Here is a 21,328-nt window from a genome sequence, read left to right as displayed (position 1 = left end):
ACCCAACGACAAGATAATTGCAGCCATTGATGCTCAGATCACAGCATCCGATCACTTCCCCTACGACTCAATAAAGTCGATACATTGTCCCGACATGGCAGGATAGGGAGCTGTAAACGTTTCACGGTTTCCTCATTGACGGATCTGCATGAGCTTCCAATGTCAATCAATGCAGGAACTTCAGCGCTTGCTGTTCCAGAGAGCACTTATCTGTCGGTTGGCCACCTCATAAATTGGCATAGCGTTACAACAACGCTCGGGCTCTTTGACATTGCAAATGTCCATTCTTCGAGTATTTAAAAGAAACCAGCACTTGTTGTCGGGTACATATGTCCAGTGGTATGAGCGCCTGCAAAAGTTGATTCACACTTGACATGGTTCCTCCACTTGGACAACTCCTGAAAACATTCTACATCAGTCGCTTGCTAGGACGCAACTTTTGTAGACAATCCTGAATCTGTTGAGCGCGACTAAAAGCAGAGCTTGAAGTGTTTCAAGCCTGTTTCAGTGCTCGCCGTTCTTTGACTTAACTCATCGCAAGTTTTCACCTTTTCAACGAGCTCGAACAGCTTCACATCCCACGAGGTTGAAACAATGTGGTCTGGTTCCTACTCGTCCAAGAGGCAGGAGAAACAAGACGCTACAAAGCGCAGAGACAAATGGTCACGTCGTAAGGAAAGATTATGTCGGAAGAAAAATAAGACAATTAGAAGTTGATAAAAGAAAGCGAGGAAGGGAGAATAGAAGATTGAGAGATTGTGTGACAGAAGATTGGAAATAGTGGAAGTGAAAGAGGAAGATGCTGCTGACAGAGATGTGGAGGAGTGCAATCTAAGATTTGTGGCTGCACTGGGCTATCAATTGCTTTGCTCCATCCTATAACTGCCAAACACCTTATGTCCTTACAGTTACAAACCTAAATTCATATTGATTTGCTGTTGCTACTTAATTTTATTGTTTATTGCAAGGAATCAAGGAAGATTAACCCACAGGAATCGAATCAACAACTTGGCTATATTACTTATCTAAGTTTTAACTGAAAACCTTCAACAAAGTCAAACTCTATTCAAATCCATGTAATTATGAAAAGCAATTGGCAAGAGAGGCAATAAAATAACTTAAGAGCAAAACAAACTTTAGTTTTTCTAATAAGCGATAAAATTAATTAAAAAAAAATCAAACTAAAAAAAAACGTGTGACTCCCCCCATTGTGACGCAACCGTCCACAGACTGCGCCGGGAGTCCACAAAGCGGCAATATTGCACCACGACACGTCACTATAGACTACGTTGCATAGATGATATAAAGAGCAACACTACGTGCGGATCAAAAACAAACAAAACAAGTGAAGACAAAAGTTGTGCAAATGCAGCAATGCATTGTGGGAATGTCCAATGTACGTCATCATTGGCTCACAAGTGAATGTGACGTCATGTCGACATCATTGCAGGTCAGGTGTGCTACGACAAGGAGAATCAAACATGACGTCATCTTCTGGAAACAAATATTCTGGAACGACGCTGAAGTTCAATGCAATCGCGGGAAGGTCACGTGTCATGACGGAGTATTAACATGGGGTTTCCGCTGGGTCGCGATGACGTCAAACTTATAGACCTTTCTGTCGCTGAGCTGACCGACGTACACCTGCAATTGTGACGCAGCAATGATTAGTATTCGGGGGACAGTGATAGCGGTGGGATCCCAAGATAATGAGGACGCGACGTGAGATGCGACATCTACGAGCAACAAACTTTAATATCGAAATGCAGAAAAGTAATTTCCCCAACCGACGGAACAAAATTGTAAATGACGCTGAGTGTGACTTGCCTGCTTGTCATTGGGAGACACAGCGACATCATGTGGATGGGTGAGGTCGACAATGGACGAAGGATTCCATTGTTGGAGGATCGTCCCCGTCTGGCTGTCAATAGTGAACCCGGAAGTCTTGCCCCCAGAAATGGAGGGCCCGTTGACGGCATAGATGACCCCACCTGGGTGACGTTGATTGCGATGAAAAGTTAAGAAACAATCGTGGGGTGAGATGACGTAATTGTAACTACGTCTACATCCATGCAAAGTATGATCGGGATCACTGGGAGCTAACACCCCAAACAAGAAAGCGGTCGCTTTAAACAATGGCCGCTATTCAATTGCTCCGGATGTAAACTAGAACTCGCCTAAACACTATCTTTGGCTATATTGGCAATCTTTCCAATTTTCGTAGCAAAGCGACATAATAGATCTTTGCACTACGAGACGTAACCAGAACATTTTGTTGGTGAGCATGTCGGTTGTGTGGACGAGAACACTTTGGCAGCAGTCGACTTGATGGACTGCGTGTCCCTTCGCTACTTCCAGTTGTCTATTGTGTTGCATCTGTGATCGCCGTGGATGGATGTTGCTACATTGGGAGCAAGATAAAAGGTGGTAACCGTCATTGTTCGTTCATGGTCATTCTACAATATGCAGTTTCTACTGACCATATGAAGCGCTATACGCGATGGCGTACACGTTCCCTCCCATCACCTCCCGATGCTCGATCACCCTCGTAAGCTCCCCATCCAGGGTGAAACACTGGATCCTTCCATTCTCCCGGTCGGCAGCGCACACCTCGTCATCCCCTATAATCGTGATGCTGTGGACGATGTTGAATTGCAACGGTGGGGGCGGGGATGCACCTGTGGTGAGAATGCACAGTAATAATAATGATCACAAGTGATATTGATGATACTCAATTGAACTTCTTGCCACAAGAATTGCTGATACCCCATTTCACTTCCAACACATGTCATCCTCACCCTTTCTCTGCTGATACCCCACTCACCCATATTCCTTTCCCCCCAAGACTTCACAAACATTCCATCAGGGGTGAACTTCACGATGCGCCCGTTGCAATATCCATCCGCTACGTACACCATACCTGCGAAAATGACGTCATAATGAACCTGTGCTGCGGTGGGTTGCTCACAAGCACCCAAGAAATATCGACTACCACTGCACCCTCATCGCAGTAGATACCTTCCCAGTCCACAGCGACATCGGTCGGTTTACAAAAGTGCCTCTCATCATCACCCGGCTCCAACTTCACACCCAGGGTTAAAAGGGGGGTTTCCCTTCCATACAGGGGGAACTTAAACACCTGGAAATAAAATAATTTAATTGAAACCAGTCAAATAACATCCAAGACTGAAGCAATATTTCGAAGCTCAACTGCTTGGGGTGGGGTTAGAACACAGGTCGCTTGATGTTGTCCATCTCATTTATTGCAAGCAAACCAGAAATTATAACAAGATGTTGATGCGTTGTAGATGGAATCGGTCGCTTTCAGTCATTTGTGGGTCAGCTTGCCCCTGACAGCTGTTACATCTACGTCACGGTGTTGTTACATCAACGTCACTCACGGGGTTGTTGCATCTACGTAACAGCTGTTAGATCTACGTCACGGTGTTGTTACAATTACGTCACGGTGTTGTTACATTTACGTCACGGTGCTGTTATATTTACGTTACAGTGTTGTTACATTTACATCACGGTGTTGTTACATCAACGTCACTCATGAGGTTGTTACATCTACGTCATCTACGTAACAGCTGTTAGATCTACGTCACGGTGTTGTTACATCTACGTCACGATGGTGTTACATTTACGTCACGGTGGTTCACCTGATGCATTGCAGCGTCTGCCAACCACAAGGAGTCGTTGCCGACAACAGTGGCACCATGCGGCATGTAGAACATGCCAGCCCCCCAGGAGTGAACAACAGCGCCATCTTGCAGATCCAGCACGGTAACAGTATCGTTTGTTATGGGGCGCTGTGGAGCAGCAAAGATGTCGGTAAAGGGGAGGAAGGAATGATGGCCCCACCTAGACAACACAAGAGGACGATAAAGTGTAAGACCTGACGTAGTGACCAACCACGGGCATTGTGACGTCACCAGCTTCGTCGATCAGCTTCAGATGAATGTTTGATGGAGTCACTAACAGTATCATCCACGATACGCATATGGTGGCACTTTTGTTGGGAACTTTATAAATGACATAACCAATCATTGTCCAGCGTACCATTTATTACGATCCGCACACAGATACTCTGTGTGGACACATCGGAGCGAAAAGTAGCGTTTCCAATGCAAAAGTTGCATCAGCATGATCTTCCACTGACATTCGTTGTTTCAATGTCATCTCACGTAATTTGATGGTCGGTTGTGCAAATATGAGGACCACAGGGTCAAATGCTGGCTGCTCCACTCACCTACGATAGGAGCGATGGAAGACATGAAGGCGACCAAAATCATCTACCGTGACCCCCCCAACTTGACCAATATCGGGGAATACCGGCCACTGGAGGTCAGCCACAAGTTCTGCGGATGCAAGAAGTTAATTAGAGCTCCCTTCAAGCAGCCACAATGACACACACAAAGGATTCGGTGAATCGCTGCGATATTTTGCTTAACAACGTCATATCAGGTGAGGCGGCTGCGGAACTGCATGGGTGACGACCTCAGCATAAAGATGATGCTTTTGATTGTTTTTCAACAAACTGGTAAAAATATCTTGAACATTGCAAACAACATCAAGGGAGGGGGACAGTCACATTCTTGTGGGCCCCTCCTGTGAGTAACACGAAAGTGTGAAAAAAAGAACCGTCGACAAACGAATCTCGACTTAGGTAAGAAAGCGGCATTTCCAATGATCGCAGGTCGCATCTCCAAGCAAATCGCTCAACAACAAATCATAAAGTTACCAAGTTCATAGTTCCAATCAATTATTACCTTGGTATTTATAGTGCGAGTCAGGAGCAACAATCTCATCCACAGCACGCGATGGTAGACTGGACCTTTGTGATCTACTCAGTTGGTTGCTCGGATTGGTCTCCGGTACTTCGGGTTGGACAGCAGCACCAGTTTCTATGGCAACTGTTGATACTGCAAAAGACACGTGGGTTATTTTGAAACAAAATTAGACAAGTTCACTGGTCACTTTACTTGACAACGACTCACTTTACTTGACAAAGAGTCGCTTTTACTTGACAACAAGTCACGTTACTTGACAACGAGTCACTTTACTTGACAACGAGTCACGTTACTTGACAACGAGTCACTTTACTTGACAACGAGTCACTTTACTTGACAACGAGTCACTTTACTCGACAACGAGTCACTGTACTTGACAACGAGTCACGTTACTTGACAACGAGTCACTTTACTTGACAACGAGTCACTTTACTTGACAACGAGTCACTTTACTTGACAACGTGTCACTTTACTTGACTACGAGTCACTTTACTTGACAACGAGTCACTTTACTTGACAACGAGTCACTTTACTTGACAACGAGTCACTTTACTTGACTACGAGTCACTTTACTTGACAACGAGTCACTTTACTTGACAACGTGTCACTGTACTTGACAACGAGTCACTTTACTTGACTACGGATCACTTTACTTGACAACGAGTCACTGTACTTGACTACGAGTCACTTTACTTGACAACGAGTCACTTTACTTGACTACGAGTCACTTTACTTGACTACGAGTCACTTTACTTGACAACGTGTCACTTTACTTGACAACGAGTCACTTTACTTGACAACGAGTCACTTTACTCGACAACGAGTCACTGTACTTGACAACGAGTCACGTTACTTGACAACGAGTCACTTTACTTGACAACGAGTCACTTTACTTGACTACGAGTCACTTTACTTGACAACGAGTCACTGTACTTGACTACGAGTCACTTTACTTGACAACGAGTCACTTTACTTGACAACGAGTCACTTTACTTGACAACGTGTCACGTTACTTAACAACGAGTCACTTTACTTGACAACGAGTCACTTTACTTGACAACGAGTCACTTTACTTGACAACGAGTCACTTTACTTGACAACGAGTCACTTTACTTGACAACGAGTCACTTTACTTGACAACGTGTCACTGTACTTGACTACGAGTCACTTTACTTGACAACGAGTCACTTTACTTGACAACGTGTCACTGTACTTGACTACGAGTCACTTTACTTGACAACTAGTCACTTTACTTGACAACGAGTCACTTTACTTGACAACAAGTCACTTTACTTGACAACGAGTCACTTTACTTGACAACGAGTCACTTTACTTGACAACGTGTCACTGTACTTGACAACGAGTCACTTTACTTGACAACGAGCCACTGTACTTGACAACGAGCCACTGTACTTGACTACGAGTCACTTTACTTGACAATGAGTCACTTTACTTGACAACGAGTCACTTTACTTGACAACGTGTCACGTTACTTGACAACAAGTCACTTTACTTGACAACGAGTCACTTTACTTGACTACGAGTCACTTTACTTGACAACGAGTCACTTTACTCGACGTTGAAACGAATAGAACTCAAAACGAGGACAATCAGAATGAAGTGACGTGTGGACTGTGGAAGGTTATTGCGAGGTACCTCGACCAGCGTATCCAGGATATGGGGAAAGATCATCTGCAGTGGAAGGGAAGAGCTGTGCAGAGGATGGTAGATTATCACCGAAGCATATCAATTGTGATGCTGGAGGACTGGAGGAGAAATACATCATGAAGAAATTGCACATATCGTCACTTCCTCTGAAGCTGGAAGATTAAACAACAAAAACGATTGAGCAACTACTACACTCTAAAGCAGTGGTTCTTAACCTGGGCGCTACCGCCCCCTAGTGGGCGCTGTTAACTTTTAGAGGGGCGGAAATATTCAGGGGGCGTTATAGGGGGCGCTACATTCAGAAGGTGTAACGATATTTTCCTCACTGCAAATTTGCTTTAGTAGTTCTGCTGGGGGTACGAGAATCCACCGAGGATGAGGAGCTATATACAGTATAGAGATTGTGTTTAACAAGGGAAGTAGTGATTCTCTCTCAGAGCATTCTATGTTGGCCTATACAGCACAATGCACAACACCATCCGACAAGCGTGGACGTCGGATGGTGTTGTGCATGGCCTTTGTTGTTGATAATGGGCATTGTTTCCCTTTCCTTGTAGTAAGTAAATGGCATTTTGTGGTCAGCTTTTGGCAGGGACAGCGGGCAGGCAGTGCAAGCAAACCATAAGGACTGGTCATAATAATAGTCAGTCAATAATGGTTATTAGTGTAACTCTTACTAACTACTAAAAAATCAGCAGAGATGTGCCTTAAGACTTTTAAGTTAAGAGCCTTAAGGCACATCTGTGCTGATTTTTTAGTGTTAAAACTAACATCGGCTTAAACTAGTTTTTTCTTACTAACTAATAACTAATTACTACTGGCTGTAGGCTAGCCTTATAGTCTTGGAAGAAAATGTCATTAGTAGACTACAGCCCTTATATTATGGTGGGCGCCAGACTATGGAAATCTCTGAAAAGGGGCGCTGGGGAAAAAAAGGTTAAGAACCACTGCTCTAAAGCTTACAACAGTGTTGGGGGAATACCCTAAGTGTGATCATAAGCTTAGTGGACTTGAGGATTGCATTCTAACATAAACTGAAGTTGAAGACGCATCATTGAAGAAGACGTAGATGATAAAACTAAACTGCAATTTGTAAATATTTACATCAGCCAGCATTACAACATCAACAAAGTCGCACTTGAAGCAGTGGCAACGTTCGATTTACGTTAAACTCGCGTAAATTAACGTTAAGCACTCACCCCAGTTGGGTAATTGTTGGCCGGTTGCTCTTGTAAACGCATCTCACCAACAAACCATCATCTGGAAACACTGTAATGGGGCCACCGATTCTAGAGTAAAAAGCTTGGGGCCACTGGGGATTTCCCTTCCCAATTATCACGGCACTTCCATTTCGCACGCGGTACCCGGTAACGACAGTGCCTGGGGACCAGGAACAAAACTTTTGAGTACAGTGTCTGTGACATATCAGCTCTCAACTTGAAACAAATCTTCAGGCTTCTCTTAAATGTGATCTGACACTTTGATCAGAAACAAAGTCAAACCAGCCTTGACAATCACGTATCAGGTCAGAGTTGCCAGCAGGTTACAATAAACACGACGACAGCGTTTAGTCACGGATCACTGATCATGCTCCTGTCACATACCTATGTGGTGAGTGTGCGTGCGGAAAGCAAACACATTCAATGCAGAAGATGCTGAAATTCGACAACTGACGTCTGATTTGCTGTACCGGCTATACGGGGGGATGTTGATGGAGCCAGGTCTTGTGATCATTACCCCAGCAAAGTATGTCTGTCTGGAAACGGATATCAGTATCATGATGAGGTTGGCCACCAAAAGATATTTAGTATAGCTTTGGTAGAGAGGTACTTTTTAAAAACCATAGACAGACAATCGATAACAACTTAATAACATTGAATTGCATAATTCAAAATTAATACAGAAATGAAATAGATAGGCTACATAATTTCAAACGTTTTCGGCAAAACTTTCTGCCCTCTTCAGGAAAATATCTTAATTCATCTAAACAAAACAATTATATATTCGTGAAATGTTAATAATGACTGAAATTCAATAAAACTGCACTGACCTGCGTGCAAGCAACAACTGACGAATAAACACAAAAGGTGGTAGCAATATGATATTTCTGCTTGAAAACTCAGCCACTTTGTATTTAAAGATGAACCATACTTGTATGCCGATACAATAAACCAAACACTAGGGGTGTTCAATTTCGATTATTCGAAATTCAATTTGTTTTCGATTTCCGAATTTCGATTTCGAATATCACAACTATTCACCAAACTGCAAAATGAGATTTTATTGAAAGAAACGACATGAAAATTCGCTAGAAAACGCGAAAAAAAGCCATGAAAATTTGCGAAAAAAAAACACAAAATAACGTCTACAGCTCCAGGCCCATGTTGGTGTTTATGAACACAAGCTGATCGACATCGTCACCCGTCAGTCGGGATCTCAGCTTCGTGAAGGTCAGGCCAGTTTTTGAAAACGATTGCTCCGCTGGAGCCGAGGTCGCTGGGATCCAAAACACTTCAAGTTCATTTTCACAGCGAGCGATTCACTGCCGCGACATTTCACTGCAGAGTGCAGAAGTTTCGACTCGAAAGCGACATCGAGTATGTTTGCAAGCGCATAAAGCTAAACGCACGCTCCGTCTACGTAGCAAATTATGTTGATTTTGGGTGCATTTAACATCTGATGACATTGAATCGACACAAAATGGTAGATTTTTGCTATGTCCCAGGCAACAAAATTAGTCATTTTTACATTGATTCAACGTCTGCAGACATTTAATCAATGTAAAAATGACAGATTTTGTGGTCTGGTGTTGGATTGTAGCATTGCAACTCGTTCATAGTGATTATTATTTATCGCGAAGCTATTGCGGTTTGCATTCAAAAAGTGTTTTACTGCTGCCGATCGCTAGTTCATCTATTGTTTTATGTATCAATATTCAATACAGCATAAAAAGTTACCCCCACACAGAAATATGCGTGGGGGACTGACATCCACGCAGGCCCGTAGTCAGCCGGGGGCCAGGGGGGCCTCGCCCCCCTAAAAAAAAATTCGCCCCTCCTTGGCAAAATCTCAACATTCTCAAGCAACAGCTACAATTATTATGATTTTGCCCATTTAAATTTTTTCGCCCCCCCCCCTAAAAGTTGCCCCTCCTTGCTCTGCGGTTTGGCTACGGCCCTGCCCCCACGGCTTAGACGCCTATGGATTCGGTAAAAAATGGATAAAACTGCGAGAAAGCTCAGCCTACACTTTCTGCTATTGCACAACCTAGCTATCTTCATTCTTGAGAGAAATTTGGCATTAAAAATGCCGACCTGGCATCCCTGGCCGTTGGACCCGCGAAAACGTGTGATAGTCACGTGATCGACGATGCGCATGCGTCGAAGTCTTTTTTCGCTTGCAAAATGCGACTAGACAGATTTCGCGCCACTCGCGTTACTTTCAACCGCGTTCAGCCGAAAGGGCTGTTATAATTTCGAATATGTCCGATACGAAAAAACGAATTTCGAATATCACCTTAATCGAATCGAAAATCGAATTGAACACCCCTACCAAACACTTACTTTTGTTGCGTGGCAACCATGGTGACTCCAGGACAACTGATGCTTCCGTGAAGCCGCTTGCTAGTGTAATGAACCTGAACGACCAAATGCTGTATTCCCGAAGCCCCTCCAACCCTGATAATTGTACACTATTCACTTGATATCATTGGAGTTGACAAAACAAATTCAAACCAAGCACTAATAGCAACTAACGTTCAAGCTTTCTCTTTCAGTGCAGAAGATTGATAAACGATTAAGGACAGCTGATGCTACCTGAGAATGCACGATGACGTCAGGAAACAACCATCTACCAAAACCTCTACGTCACCCACCTTAACCCCACCTGAGGAGGGAGGGTCAAAGAGGGAGCACCAGTGGCCCATGCATAAAGGATCTCCACAGGGCCAACACTGCACAAGTCAAGATGTGACAGACAATTCCTAAAAACATGGCAATAGCAACTTAGATGAGTGGTTTAAAAGAGTTTTTCACAGTAACCGGCAAGAAAAGTAGTTTCGGTACATTGTGGGAACCACTAACTGAAACTAACTAGACCCACTGACCAGTGACCACTTGTTAGTGATCACCTCACTTTGACCGCGTAGGTTGCGCAAGTGACAATGTTCAACCAGAAGTTGCAATGGCAGGCCAAATAAGAAAATACGATAGAGAGTGTAGGACTGAGATTGAAGAAACTTAAAAACATACAGAGAAAGTCAGTTACAAATTTAATTTCTGATTAGTATTGTACCAGCATCTGACATTTAAGTGAGAAAGCTTCTGCTTGTCAATTTCCATGAACTCAAAGAGCTCTTGCTTGCGTTACAAGTGGCAAGTGGTCTTACCACATCTTCTTTTCCGACACTTTCGGTGCATTGCATCCATACACGATCACGTGATCGACTGAAGCCATTGAAGCAAGAGGGATAAACTTTGCTGAAAATATAATTTCCAGAAATGCCATAAAGTGCACCAAAGTACACAACTTCTATTACCATAGCAACAGTAATTTGTTATAAAAATAACGAACCAAATTTCGTATACAAAGTGAAACAATTTTGAAACTTAACTCAACCAATAATATTAATAGGAATATTGAAAAATTAACTCACTGATAAAACTTTCAGAATCGTTGTTAGGAACCTTATGGGTAGTGCACATATACGCCTCGCCCTGCAGGAACATGTGTTCGTTTTAAGTATTTTCTTTTTTACATGTGTTAGCTGAAGATGCTATTACTATAACGAAGTCGATTCTTAATCAATTACACTAAGAGGTTAGATTGTTGTGCAAATGCCAGCATTTGATAAATGCAAAATAGCAGATGACAAATATATAAGTTTGAAGAGAAATGTTGTCAAAAAGAAAATCGCATACGTACTTGATCTGTTTGGTCAACATGGAACTTATCAGCATAAATATTAATGTTCATTGTCCCATCCTGGTTATAATCGATGTGGCTCTCACACATATCTTCTTCATTTCTTAGTGAAAACTGTACATTTTTGTCATCAACTCGATCTATCAAATAATCCCATTTGGATTCTTCCAATCTCTCAAGGACAGGGGATGGATCGATGCTTGGTGGCATCACCCAAAGACTACCAACAACTATCCACCACATTACTAACATGTTCCTCCTTATATCACGTCACAGCAACAATGATCAGTTAGTTTTGACGTTAAGTTGTGTAGAAAACCTACCCAACAATAACAATACATTCAACAATGAAGTCACATTGCAAAACCTTAGATTGAAAATCAAACAAACAAAAAAATCACCACGACAGACATTCGGAAAATACAAGATGGCTTTGAAATTGTATCTTGGCGAGTTTTTTCACAGTATTGACACACACCAGGGAGAGTCAAAACTGTAACAGAACAAGTAAGCAGTGACAGTCATTTCTTAATGCTAAGTTAGGATAAAAAATGACAGAAAAAGGTTATCAAGTCAGAAGGATTCTTCATTTGATAAAGTGAAAATCTTTATAAAAACTTATTACTTCGATGACACATCTTGATGAAGCAGATACAAAAACTAAATATCAGATGTAAAAAAACATGCAACTACAAGTCAAGTTGAACCTGACATCAAAAATTCAAAATTTGCCAAGCTGTAAATATCCAGAACAATTCGTCTTATTTCAACAATAGAAAAGGATAAATGCCATAAAATTATAATTTCCAAGCATCTAAAAAACGCCTGCACTTGCAATTATTGAAAAGATGAAGTAACATTGTCCTTGTTATGGTTCAGGAAAAGATGAAGTAGCATTGTCCTTGTTACGGTTCAGGGAAAAAAGAAGTAACATTGTCCTTGTTACGGTTCAGGCTTCCAACTGAACAAAGTGGATACAAAACCACAAAGCAACAAAATGTGAAACTAACTCTATTGTACTTTTGTGAAACATCGTTCAGGGAGTTCCATATGATCTTTGTAAGCTTTCTCAATAGAGCTCCGTTGTGACAGCTCGACAAGTCTTTCAAATGTTCGTGGCTCATACATGGACAGGACATTTAGCATGTGAGTATTTAGTCTGACACCACCAGCTATCAACCCAGCCTTGAACTGGTAGTTGGTAACATCAAATTCATTGCATGCTGCTTGCAAGCGAGAAGTTCGCACTTTGTGACGAAAATGTGGCATGGCCAACCTCGCTTGGGTTTGAAATACGTAAGACCTTCGAACAAGACTCTTGCAGACTCCTACACGACCTCGTGTGGTCTGATACCAAAAATGCCTGCTTGCTTCCTTCAGTCGCTGAACTTTCCACCAACGATCTTTCTTTGGTCGAACCCGATACATAATGTTACATATTGTGGTAAGAAACATTCTATAAAATGTCAATATCCTGTGTATACAAACGCATGAGAATAATTAATTTAGTTTTCGTCATTAATGCACTTGGAATAAAACAAAAAAATACTACTAGCTACAATAATCGAAATATCAGCAATTCAAAGAACGGAAAATGGTGGAAAAACCTTAAAGGGTTTTAGACATGCCTGAATAGTAGTTTATGTAGTAGGTATCAGAGATGAGCAGGAGCCGATGTGGAGAATTTAGTGTTAAATAAAAATATTTTTTTTTAAAACAGACAATAAATTTGTAATCTTCGTAATTTACAAATTTTCCTGCTAACAAATAAGCATTTGTTGCACTGCATTAATAATATTTCCCGATTTTTCGATATGGAAGCACCGTAAGACCACACCTTAAAAATAATGTCTGCTGTTGCCTACAGTGCCTGGTCAAGTGGTCATTGGTCAAGTTGTTTTCTTTACCGAGTCAATATGACTCAACAACTTCACTTAGGTTGCTAGCTGCTGTAGGTAAAGGTTAGTTTCTATTTTGTTGAAATTTTATTCAGTCCCTTGCTTGGTTCAATTCGTAGACTGTGTTGTAAATTTGTTTCTCTTGTACGTGAGTATTTCAACTTGCAGCTCTTTCATGAGATCAATACTAATATTACAATAAAGAATTAAAAGTTACTGTATCATGTATTTCAATTTAAACAATGCAAAATGTGAAGTCAGTGACATCATAAGTTAAGAAAACAAGGCTAAATAATAAGATAAAATAGCTTTAAAGCAAAGATACAAGGAGGAACTCAACATTGACTAGGTTGAAATCCATGGTGGATAGCAAAGACAGTGTGATTAATGTTTTGGAGAGAACTGGCAAAGAAAACAAGAAACATGAATTAGATTTTTTAATCATTGAATTGTTGGTGGGGATTTCAATGCCTTTTTCAATCGCAATTACTGCTTTGGAAGGAGACAACTACCTCACAATCCACCAAGTGTATGTCAGTTAGTGTTATAGCGAGATAAATCAGAGATAAAGGTGTCGAGTTAGTGTTATAGCTCTGTGATCTCGTGCATACTACTTGTTGCAGCCTGAACTGCTCAAACATGACAAACCCATGGAATGGCAGCAGAGATAATGATTTACAAGCTCAAGGTGGTAGGTTGGATAAAGGAAATGAATGAAATTTGTTGTGGTAGTTTAGACTGAATGTTTTAATGGTGTGGCTCATATTATTTCTTGGTTTCATTTTGAGCCTTTGCTGATCAAATTCCAGCTTAGCACTTATCAAAGTGATTAATACTTTTTTATTGGTATTAATATAAATGAAGTCATGTTACCATAAAACAGCACAACTTTGCCCGGGTGGAAAACTTTGCCCAAAATTTGTGAGTTTAAGAGTAACCACAATATTGTCTTCATGTTTTATCTGATTTGTTTTATAGTGGATAATACTGTTAAATGTTGTCCATTAGACAGTATAAATTAGACACTATTAACTACGTGATTCTCCAATACATTGATTAGCACTGAATGCAGAGATACATTTTGCCCCAAACAACAGGATGCGCATTGAATTTAGCTTAAAGGCAGAGCGGATGCAAAGCCTGAAAATCCAGACTCCAATCATCTCTGGTAGGTTCAGGTCTTTAGCTAGTGAAAAAGGTATATGACAGTGAAAAAATAGCAAACATTATTTAGGTTTGCAGACTTAACAAAAAAAGTATTAGATTGGCATCAAACCAGGAGATTGTACAATACACATATGCCACACAATGTTATAATCCTCAAAGGAAAAATCACCTTTTTTTATTTCAACATTCTTGCACTGAGGCTGCTTAGCACTAGCTGCAAAGTGAGAACAACTGCACAACATTGGTTTGACACTGCTCCAGCATCATGCTGCTGTGTCTCGACTATCAGTCAAGTTTATATGGCAGAGCTCCAAGCTCCATATTCATTTCAATTTACAATAGCAGCAAATATAACATATTTATTTTTATTCATATGGAAGCTACATCATGGAGGCACCGTAAAACATGGAGTTATCTAAGTCAAGGTACACTCACAAGACAGTCAATATCATGAGAAAATAATGGGAATGTCTGAATCAATGAATAGTCCACATGTCACTTTGCTGCTATCAGTTGTGTTGCAGCTGTGCCATATCTTAAAATGATTGTCCTGCTTTGGTATCGTGCACGTTATAACATCCACGTTTAGTCGTTTTTACCTTTTCCTAAACCTATGCTATGTTTGGCATATATTGTTTTTGTTGTGATGGTCAGAAATAAAAACAAGCTATGTTTCGAGGTCCCCAGGGTTCAATACTAGGAACTTTACTGTTATGATATTGACAAATGATTTCTGTAACAGCTTACAGCACTCTGAGTCTGTTTGTTTGCTGATGACTCCAATTTGTTTTTATGTGGTAACAATATTAGCAAGCTTTATAGACTTGCCAATATGGAAATGTTAAAGGTAACCAACTGGCTGGCAGCAAATAGGCTGTCGTTAAATGTAAATAAAACTAACCACATTTTATTTAGCAATAATAATAATACAAAGTGTTTTAACTTCACCCATACATTATCTGTGCATAATGAACCAATTGAACGTCTTAACACTGTTAGTTTTCTAGGCATTTTACTGAATGAAACTTTGCCATGGAAATCTCATGACTTACTTGCTATAAAAACTGCGACAAAATTTCAGAAAAATCTGCAAGATTAAACGCTGCAAAATTGATTTCTCTCTACCATTCTCTCGCTATAAGCAATCTAAGTTATTGCATTAGTGCTTGGAAGTGTAGCGCACGTCGAATAGTCCAAAGTATCCGCTGATACCTAGCTGTAAATTATTGCAGCAACATCCCGAGCACCAGTGGCGGCTTGTGCCATGGGGCTGCAGCCCCACCTGAAAGAAAGAGAAGAGGGAAAATATGTTTTCCACTGTGTTTGCCCGACCCGGTTACTTTTTTCACTTAAGGATTGCGGAAAATTGAAATACTAAAAGTTTCATTTGGCAACATGGATTTTGGGCAAACTTCTCTGCAGCCCAAGATTCTGGATTTCAAGCGCTCTGATTGTCTAAAAATTATCCTTGAAGCTCCACCTCTTTTGGTATTTTACAGCACACAGAACGGTAATTTTTGAATCTGTTGGGGCTGCATGGAAAACAGCCCCTCCTAACCGAATAACATTACAGACTTTTTAAAGTTAGTTTTAATTTCGCAGAGTAGCGATGAGCCATAAATGTAGAAGTTTTATCTGTAGAGTTAGGGTATTCAAGAGGTTATAGAAAGTGCTAGTCCAGCTTTGGGCTTCTCTAAATCACTTGAGCCTTGTATGCAACGGCCAGCCTAGTCAAGACTAAGCTGAAATACGTAAATTTTTCAACAAAGTTTGAATGCATTTTTTTCAAAATTTGGGGTGCAAACAGGCTCAGAACGCACCAAATTTCATGTGATTTTTCAAATTTTTCTGGGGTGAACCCCGGCAAAATCGCTAACCATAGGCGAACTTACAGACGGGCTTCGCCCCTCCCCCCCTGGATTGATTATTGCAGCCCCACTACTCACAAACAGCATCAGCCGCCACTGCCGAGCACATCGATGGCGGACATGATCCGAGAATGATATCTTGATTTCAACGAGTATGAGTTTATTGCAAAAAAACAAATATTTTAGTCATCAGGGCGCATTAACTCTTAAAACAATGCAATCGAAAAAATGCCTAACAGAACGCGGTGAACTGAATCAAATCATGACTCGTAACATAAATTAAACTGACATGATATCTGAAATGGTACTATAACTGCAAACAAAGCGAATTGCCTGACTGAAATAATCATAATAATGAATTCAACGCTAGACGTGTTGGTTTAAGAGAAAAACCTAGTGTGGTTGAAATGTTCCAAGCGATGCACTTAATCAGAACACACAAACACACTGTGGCATGCAGCAGATGCTCAATGCTAAAAAGACGTAAAACTACGTATAGCATATATTATCAAACTATCGATTGCAAGAATGCACCCAAATTATTAGTTAGCGCTCCAAATTCCTAAGACTGAAGGCCTCCAGGTTTTCACGACATCAAAAGACACAAGGGCATAGGCGTAGAGTACGGGGGTGCGGTGCAACCCCTGCTCTCATCGGTATTTTAATTCTTTTTTTTTATTTTAATCAATTACGGTATTCAAAATAATATCTGTTTCAAATTCACACTAATTTAGTTCGTTTCCTAAGCACTACGCAGCATGCTACAACAACGCCTGAGGTTTAGGGTCCATTAATAGCTGTGCAGTGTTGTCATTGGAAGAACGCAACAATAGCTATTACATCAAGAATTGCTGACTTGTTCATTTCCCCTCCGTTTGAAGCTCACGCTTATTGAATGATTCGCTATGACGTAACAAATGCAGACGCATGTTTAATGTAAATGTAACCTGGTGTAGCAGTCTTGTGGTTAACCACGTGCTCGAACGTTGTTATTGCGTTGTAAGCAGTTATAAAGCGCCGAAAAACAACAATCATAATAATAAAAATGAAGTAGGCAACTTTACAGTTTATGTGCAGGACTGCAGGTGCAGCTATAGACTTGCTTAAAGTAATAAAGTTATTAATTTGCCTTGTTAAAAAATGTCTCGAAAAGTTTAGACCAGGATTCTCTGTGATTACGCATCTATCACACGAAATCAATGAAGAGGGCAGGTAAAGTACAAGCTAGCATGGATATGTTTTTAAGGAAAATCAGCAAGTCTGTGGAAGCCACTGAAGCGGTAGCTGTTGTGACTAGTCCTAGCGATTCTGAGCAGTCAGGTACCTCGACCTCCGTCAAACATTTGTAAGCACCGCTAGCGACTGATGTTACCAAGAAATCTACCAGCGGGCAAAGGTTTCAAGAAAAATGGCAGAAAGAATTTACTTGGATTCAGTACGTCTCTGTAAAAGACATAATGGATCCTTGATCTTCAAGGAAGCGTATCCTGCCAATGTAAAGGAATTTTTTCCTCAATGCAGGAACACACAGGCGCACCAAGAGCGAATGAGATCATCTTCCGGGTTAGGAGGGCTCAGTGCTTTCCAGCAAGCTCTAACTCATCAGAAACTGATATTGGTGCAGATGGAGCTACAGCATCAAATTCGTCATTCTGCTGTTGGACCGCACCCTTCACTTAATTTGAGCCCTTAGCCCGTTTAGGCCTTGGCTGCGACAGAGATTGAGTTTTGCCGAGGTATTCCTCATCGGAAATTATTGAAGCAGCAAAGCCAATTTTTCGTCGCATGACTTTAGTCTTGGACCTAACGGGCCTGACTTTGTCCATGATTGTCTTCTCAAAGCTAGAAGACATATCTATGGACTGGCTTGATGCTGTTGGCTCATCAGTTGGGGTGGAGGAACACGGAGAGTTGTCAGGAACAATTGTCCAACCAAGCACCCATTTCTTGCCTAAACCTGGGCAAGCTTCTGGCATTGGACCGGCATTCATACAATGAGGGCAGGCATCTGGTGTTATTTGTTCTTGAGGCGCTTGCAGCTCTGGTTTTTGTGGAGTTGTCTCGCAGCTTGCCATCTCTAGCATGTCTTCTTTCTTCCCTTCAGAAACCCACCTCTTGTATTTGGACAGCATGCAAGTATCCAGTCGATGTTCTGGGAATTTATTTCTATCGACTGGGAAAATCCCAGTTGAAACAAAACCGCTTTTAATATTGCAGAGCATCAGGCACTCATACCAGATACAGGCAAGCTCATCAACAAAGTTGGCCTTTGTTGATGACATGTGGCTGTCTGACCGCGCACTCAAGAGCGATGCCCACTTCTTCTTCAACGGATCAAAACAGGAAACGTCCAATGGTTGAAGGACATCTGATACGTGCGGGGGGAATTTGAGGATGGTAATGTCCTCAGTCATGGCTAACTGGATAACTTCGATGGAAACATGAGTGAGATGTCCATCCAGAAGAAGTAACAGAGGTCGTTGGGTCACTCGTTTACAGAATGATACAAACCAGGTATGGAAAATATCAGATGTCACCCATCCCGTCTCGCTGGCTGCGTACAGAAATCCTGGATGGGATACAGAACCTGAAACTAATAAAACATACATAGCTTACCTGTTAGTCCTGTTACTAACATTTACAACTGCTAAATTAACTTGTTAAATGCAATATATATAAACAACATAAAAACATTTACCTTTCCACGTATTTTGGAGGTGCTTGCCTTTTAAGACAATCAAGGGTGGAAGAGCTTCACCGGCAGCACTGCAAGAAGCTAACACTGTTGTGTTAGCATGACCTGGACCGGAGGAGACCTTAGCACGAGCTCGTATAACTCGACAACTGGACGGATCACTGGAAAAGCCGATTTCATTGCAATTCCAAATTTGTGATGCAGCAAGTTTCTTAGAAGTGACTACATCTTCCAGAAGATCAAAGAAATCAAAGATTAGAAATGGATTAGATGTGCCCCACTTCCTTTCTTTGCTGATGATGTTTGCTTTTTTCCGTGATAGATTATTTCTCTTCATGAAATTTTCTAACCAGTGTCGACCTGGCCGATTGTTCTTAAATGTTGTTGTGATATTATTGCGGTCCAGATGGGACTGGACCAAATCCAACAATTCTTCCACAGTTGGGTTGAATCCACGGTTGCACAAGACGGAGAGGCAATCACTCATAAAGGTTTCAAGCACGGGATCTAACACCTGCTTCCGGCCCGATGTTCCATGTGCTTCTGCTTCCCCCCTTGCTTTTCTCCTAGACCTGAGGGTGCTCTCAGGTATGCTGTAGCGAAGAGAAGCACTCCGGAGGGAAATGGAGTTGCTCCGCAATTCCTGCAGTGCTTTTTCCATGTCGGATTCGCTCCAGTCACATTTATACATATTCCATATATAAGTCTATCACTCTGTCATATATTCAATTGCCTATTTCCCAGAAATATACAAAATAACTGTTATGGTAACTAACTCCATCAGGCTTAAACAACCATACATGTGAAGCCAGGTCTTCCACACCAAATTCAAAAAAGCTAACCACTCACCTACTTCTCTTGCTAACAAATTTACACCAGTTTGCAATATTCAGACATTTGTAAATTTGCCTCTGGCTCTGAACACCCCCACACTAGCCTATATAATATACATACATGTTTAAATAACTTTCTACATTCTCTAATGCACATATCTGAATTATAACAATGAAAACTATCAATACTACAAAAAAGTGCTCAATGCTAAGCAAAAAAGCAAAGCAGAGCAAATTAAATCAAATATAGTTATTACTATCTGAAGCCTTTACAAATTGTTTCACCTAACGGATCATCAGAAGGTCTGTAAAAACATGTAAACAGTGAAGAATCGATAATTCTGAAAAGATATTAAATATTACAACTGTAATTTAATCTGCCAAAAAAAATCTCTAAACCTGTACTTCCTGAGGAGATATTAAATATTACAACTGTAATTTAATCTGCAAAAAAAAAAAAAAACCCTAAACCTGAATTCCTGAAAAGATATTAAATATTATAACCGTAATCCAATCTGCAGAAAAAACTCCAGAACTACTAAGGACAGCCTCCATCCGCCACGATAAAGCTTCAATCAATTTGTTCCAATGGAAACCAAGCAACTGATGGCAACATCTATGACATCACAAAGAAGCAAAATGCTTGTTATGATCGGCGCATCCTGTAGTAATCTGAACAGAATGAACAAAAAATGTTTTTAAACCTGTAAAAATTAAATGAGATTTACAACCTGTAAAAATGAAATGAAATTCAATTTTTTCAAAATTATAACCTGTAAAAATCCCAAGGAATTGTGATGATGTAACCTGTAGTGTCCTGAACAAATGAAATAAAATCTGTTTATAAACCTGTAAAAATTAAATGAGATTTATAGCCTGTAAAAATCAAATGAAATTTTAAAAACCTGTGAAAATCAAAAGGAATTTATTTTATTTTGAAGTACTTGAGTTTAAATTTGTTTAAGGTTTTTTTTGCAGATTAAATTACAGTTGTAATATTTAATATCTCCTCAGGAAGTACAGGTTTAGAGATTTTTTTTGGCAGATTAAATTACAGTTGTAATATTTAATATCTTTTCAGAATTATCGATTCTTCACTGTTTACATGTTTTTACAGACCTTCTGATGATCCGTTAGGTGAAACAATTTGTAAAGGCTTCAGATAGTAATAACTATATTTGATTTATCTGAATTATATCTGCATCCTAGGCAAAGGCTACTCTTCATTACACTTCCTTACCTTTTCCATGACCAGATCAAACCCGATATGCTAAAATAATGCTCATGCTCGTTTAACGAATCTTGTGTAATCTTAAAATTTCACGAACAGCAAAACTCATATATATACTATCTTTATCCAGCGGCTGCTTTTTTTAATTTAACTTTTTTGAACATGGTGCTAGAGTATCATTTCTCGATTTCATTGATGTTTCACTTGTCATTCTAGGCTCACCAGAAGAGAATTTACATCAAAGTTAGTGCA

At 40.6% G+C, this 21,328-nt stretch overlaps 2 protein-coding genes across 3 annotated transcripts; both read right to left on the bottom strand.

Annotated features, from left to right (window-relative positions):
* Window positions 1-1,060: 1,060 nt before the first annotated feature.
* LOC145775815 (peptidyl-glycine alpha-amidating monooxygenase A-like) lies at window positions 1,061-12,392 on the bottom strand. Of its 2 annotated transcripts, XM_082587189.1 has the most exons (16): window positions 11,385-12,392; window positions 11,116-11,176; window positions 10,849-10,939; window positions 10,336-10,443; window positions 10,025-10,138; window positions 8,066-8,217; window positions 7,661-7,841; window positions 6,450-6,613; window positions 4,773-4,925; window positions 4,253-4,361; window positions 3,663-3,864; window positions 3,019-3,139; window positions 2,825-2,920; window positions 2,481-2,678; window positions 1,828-1,991; window positions 1,061-1,644 (listed from the first exon to the last, which is right to left on the bottom strand). In XM_082587189.1, exons 1-16 carry the CDS (start codon window positions 11,634-11,636, stop codon window positions 1,555-1,557), a joined length of 2,256 nt encoding a protein of 751 aa, XP_082443315.1. In that variant the 5' UTR covers window positions 11,637-12,392; the 3' UTR covers window positions 1,061-1,554. The 2 variants fall into 2 exon arrangements, with proteins under 2 accessions (XP_082443315.1, XP_082443316.1); XM_082587190.1 differs by lacking the exons at window positions 11,116-11,176; window positions 11,385-12,392 and having other exon boundaries at window positions 10,277-10,443.
* A 5,601-nt stretch (window positions 12,393-17,993) lies between these two features.
* On the bottom strand, window positions 17,994-19,740 carry LOC145775411 (uncharacterized). Its single transcript, XM_082586704.1, has 2 exons — window positions 19,016-19,740; window positions 17,994-18,910 (listed from the first exon to the last, which is right to left on the bottom strand). The coding sequence occupies exons 1-2, from the start codon at window positions 19,701-19,703 to the stop codon at window positions 17,994-17,996; spliced, it is 1,605 nt and encodes a 534-aa protein (XP_082442830.1). The 5' UTR covers window positions 19,704-19,740.
* Window positions 19,741-21,328: the final 1,588 nt, after the last annotated feature.

The sequence above is a fragment of the Aplidium turbinatum genome, chromosome 8, assembly GCF_918807975.1.
Source record: "Aplidium turbinatum chromosome 8, kaAplTurb1.1, whole genome shotgun sequence".
In the NCBI taxonomy this organism is placed as follows: Eukaryota; Metazoa; Chordata; class Ascidiacea; order Aplousobranchia; family Polyclinidae; genus Aplidium; species Aplidium turbinatum.
The sequence above is the reverse complement of the archived record's forward strand: the minus strand, read 5'-3'. Positions and strand labels throughout refer to the sequence as shown.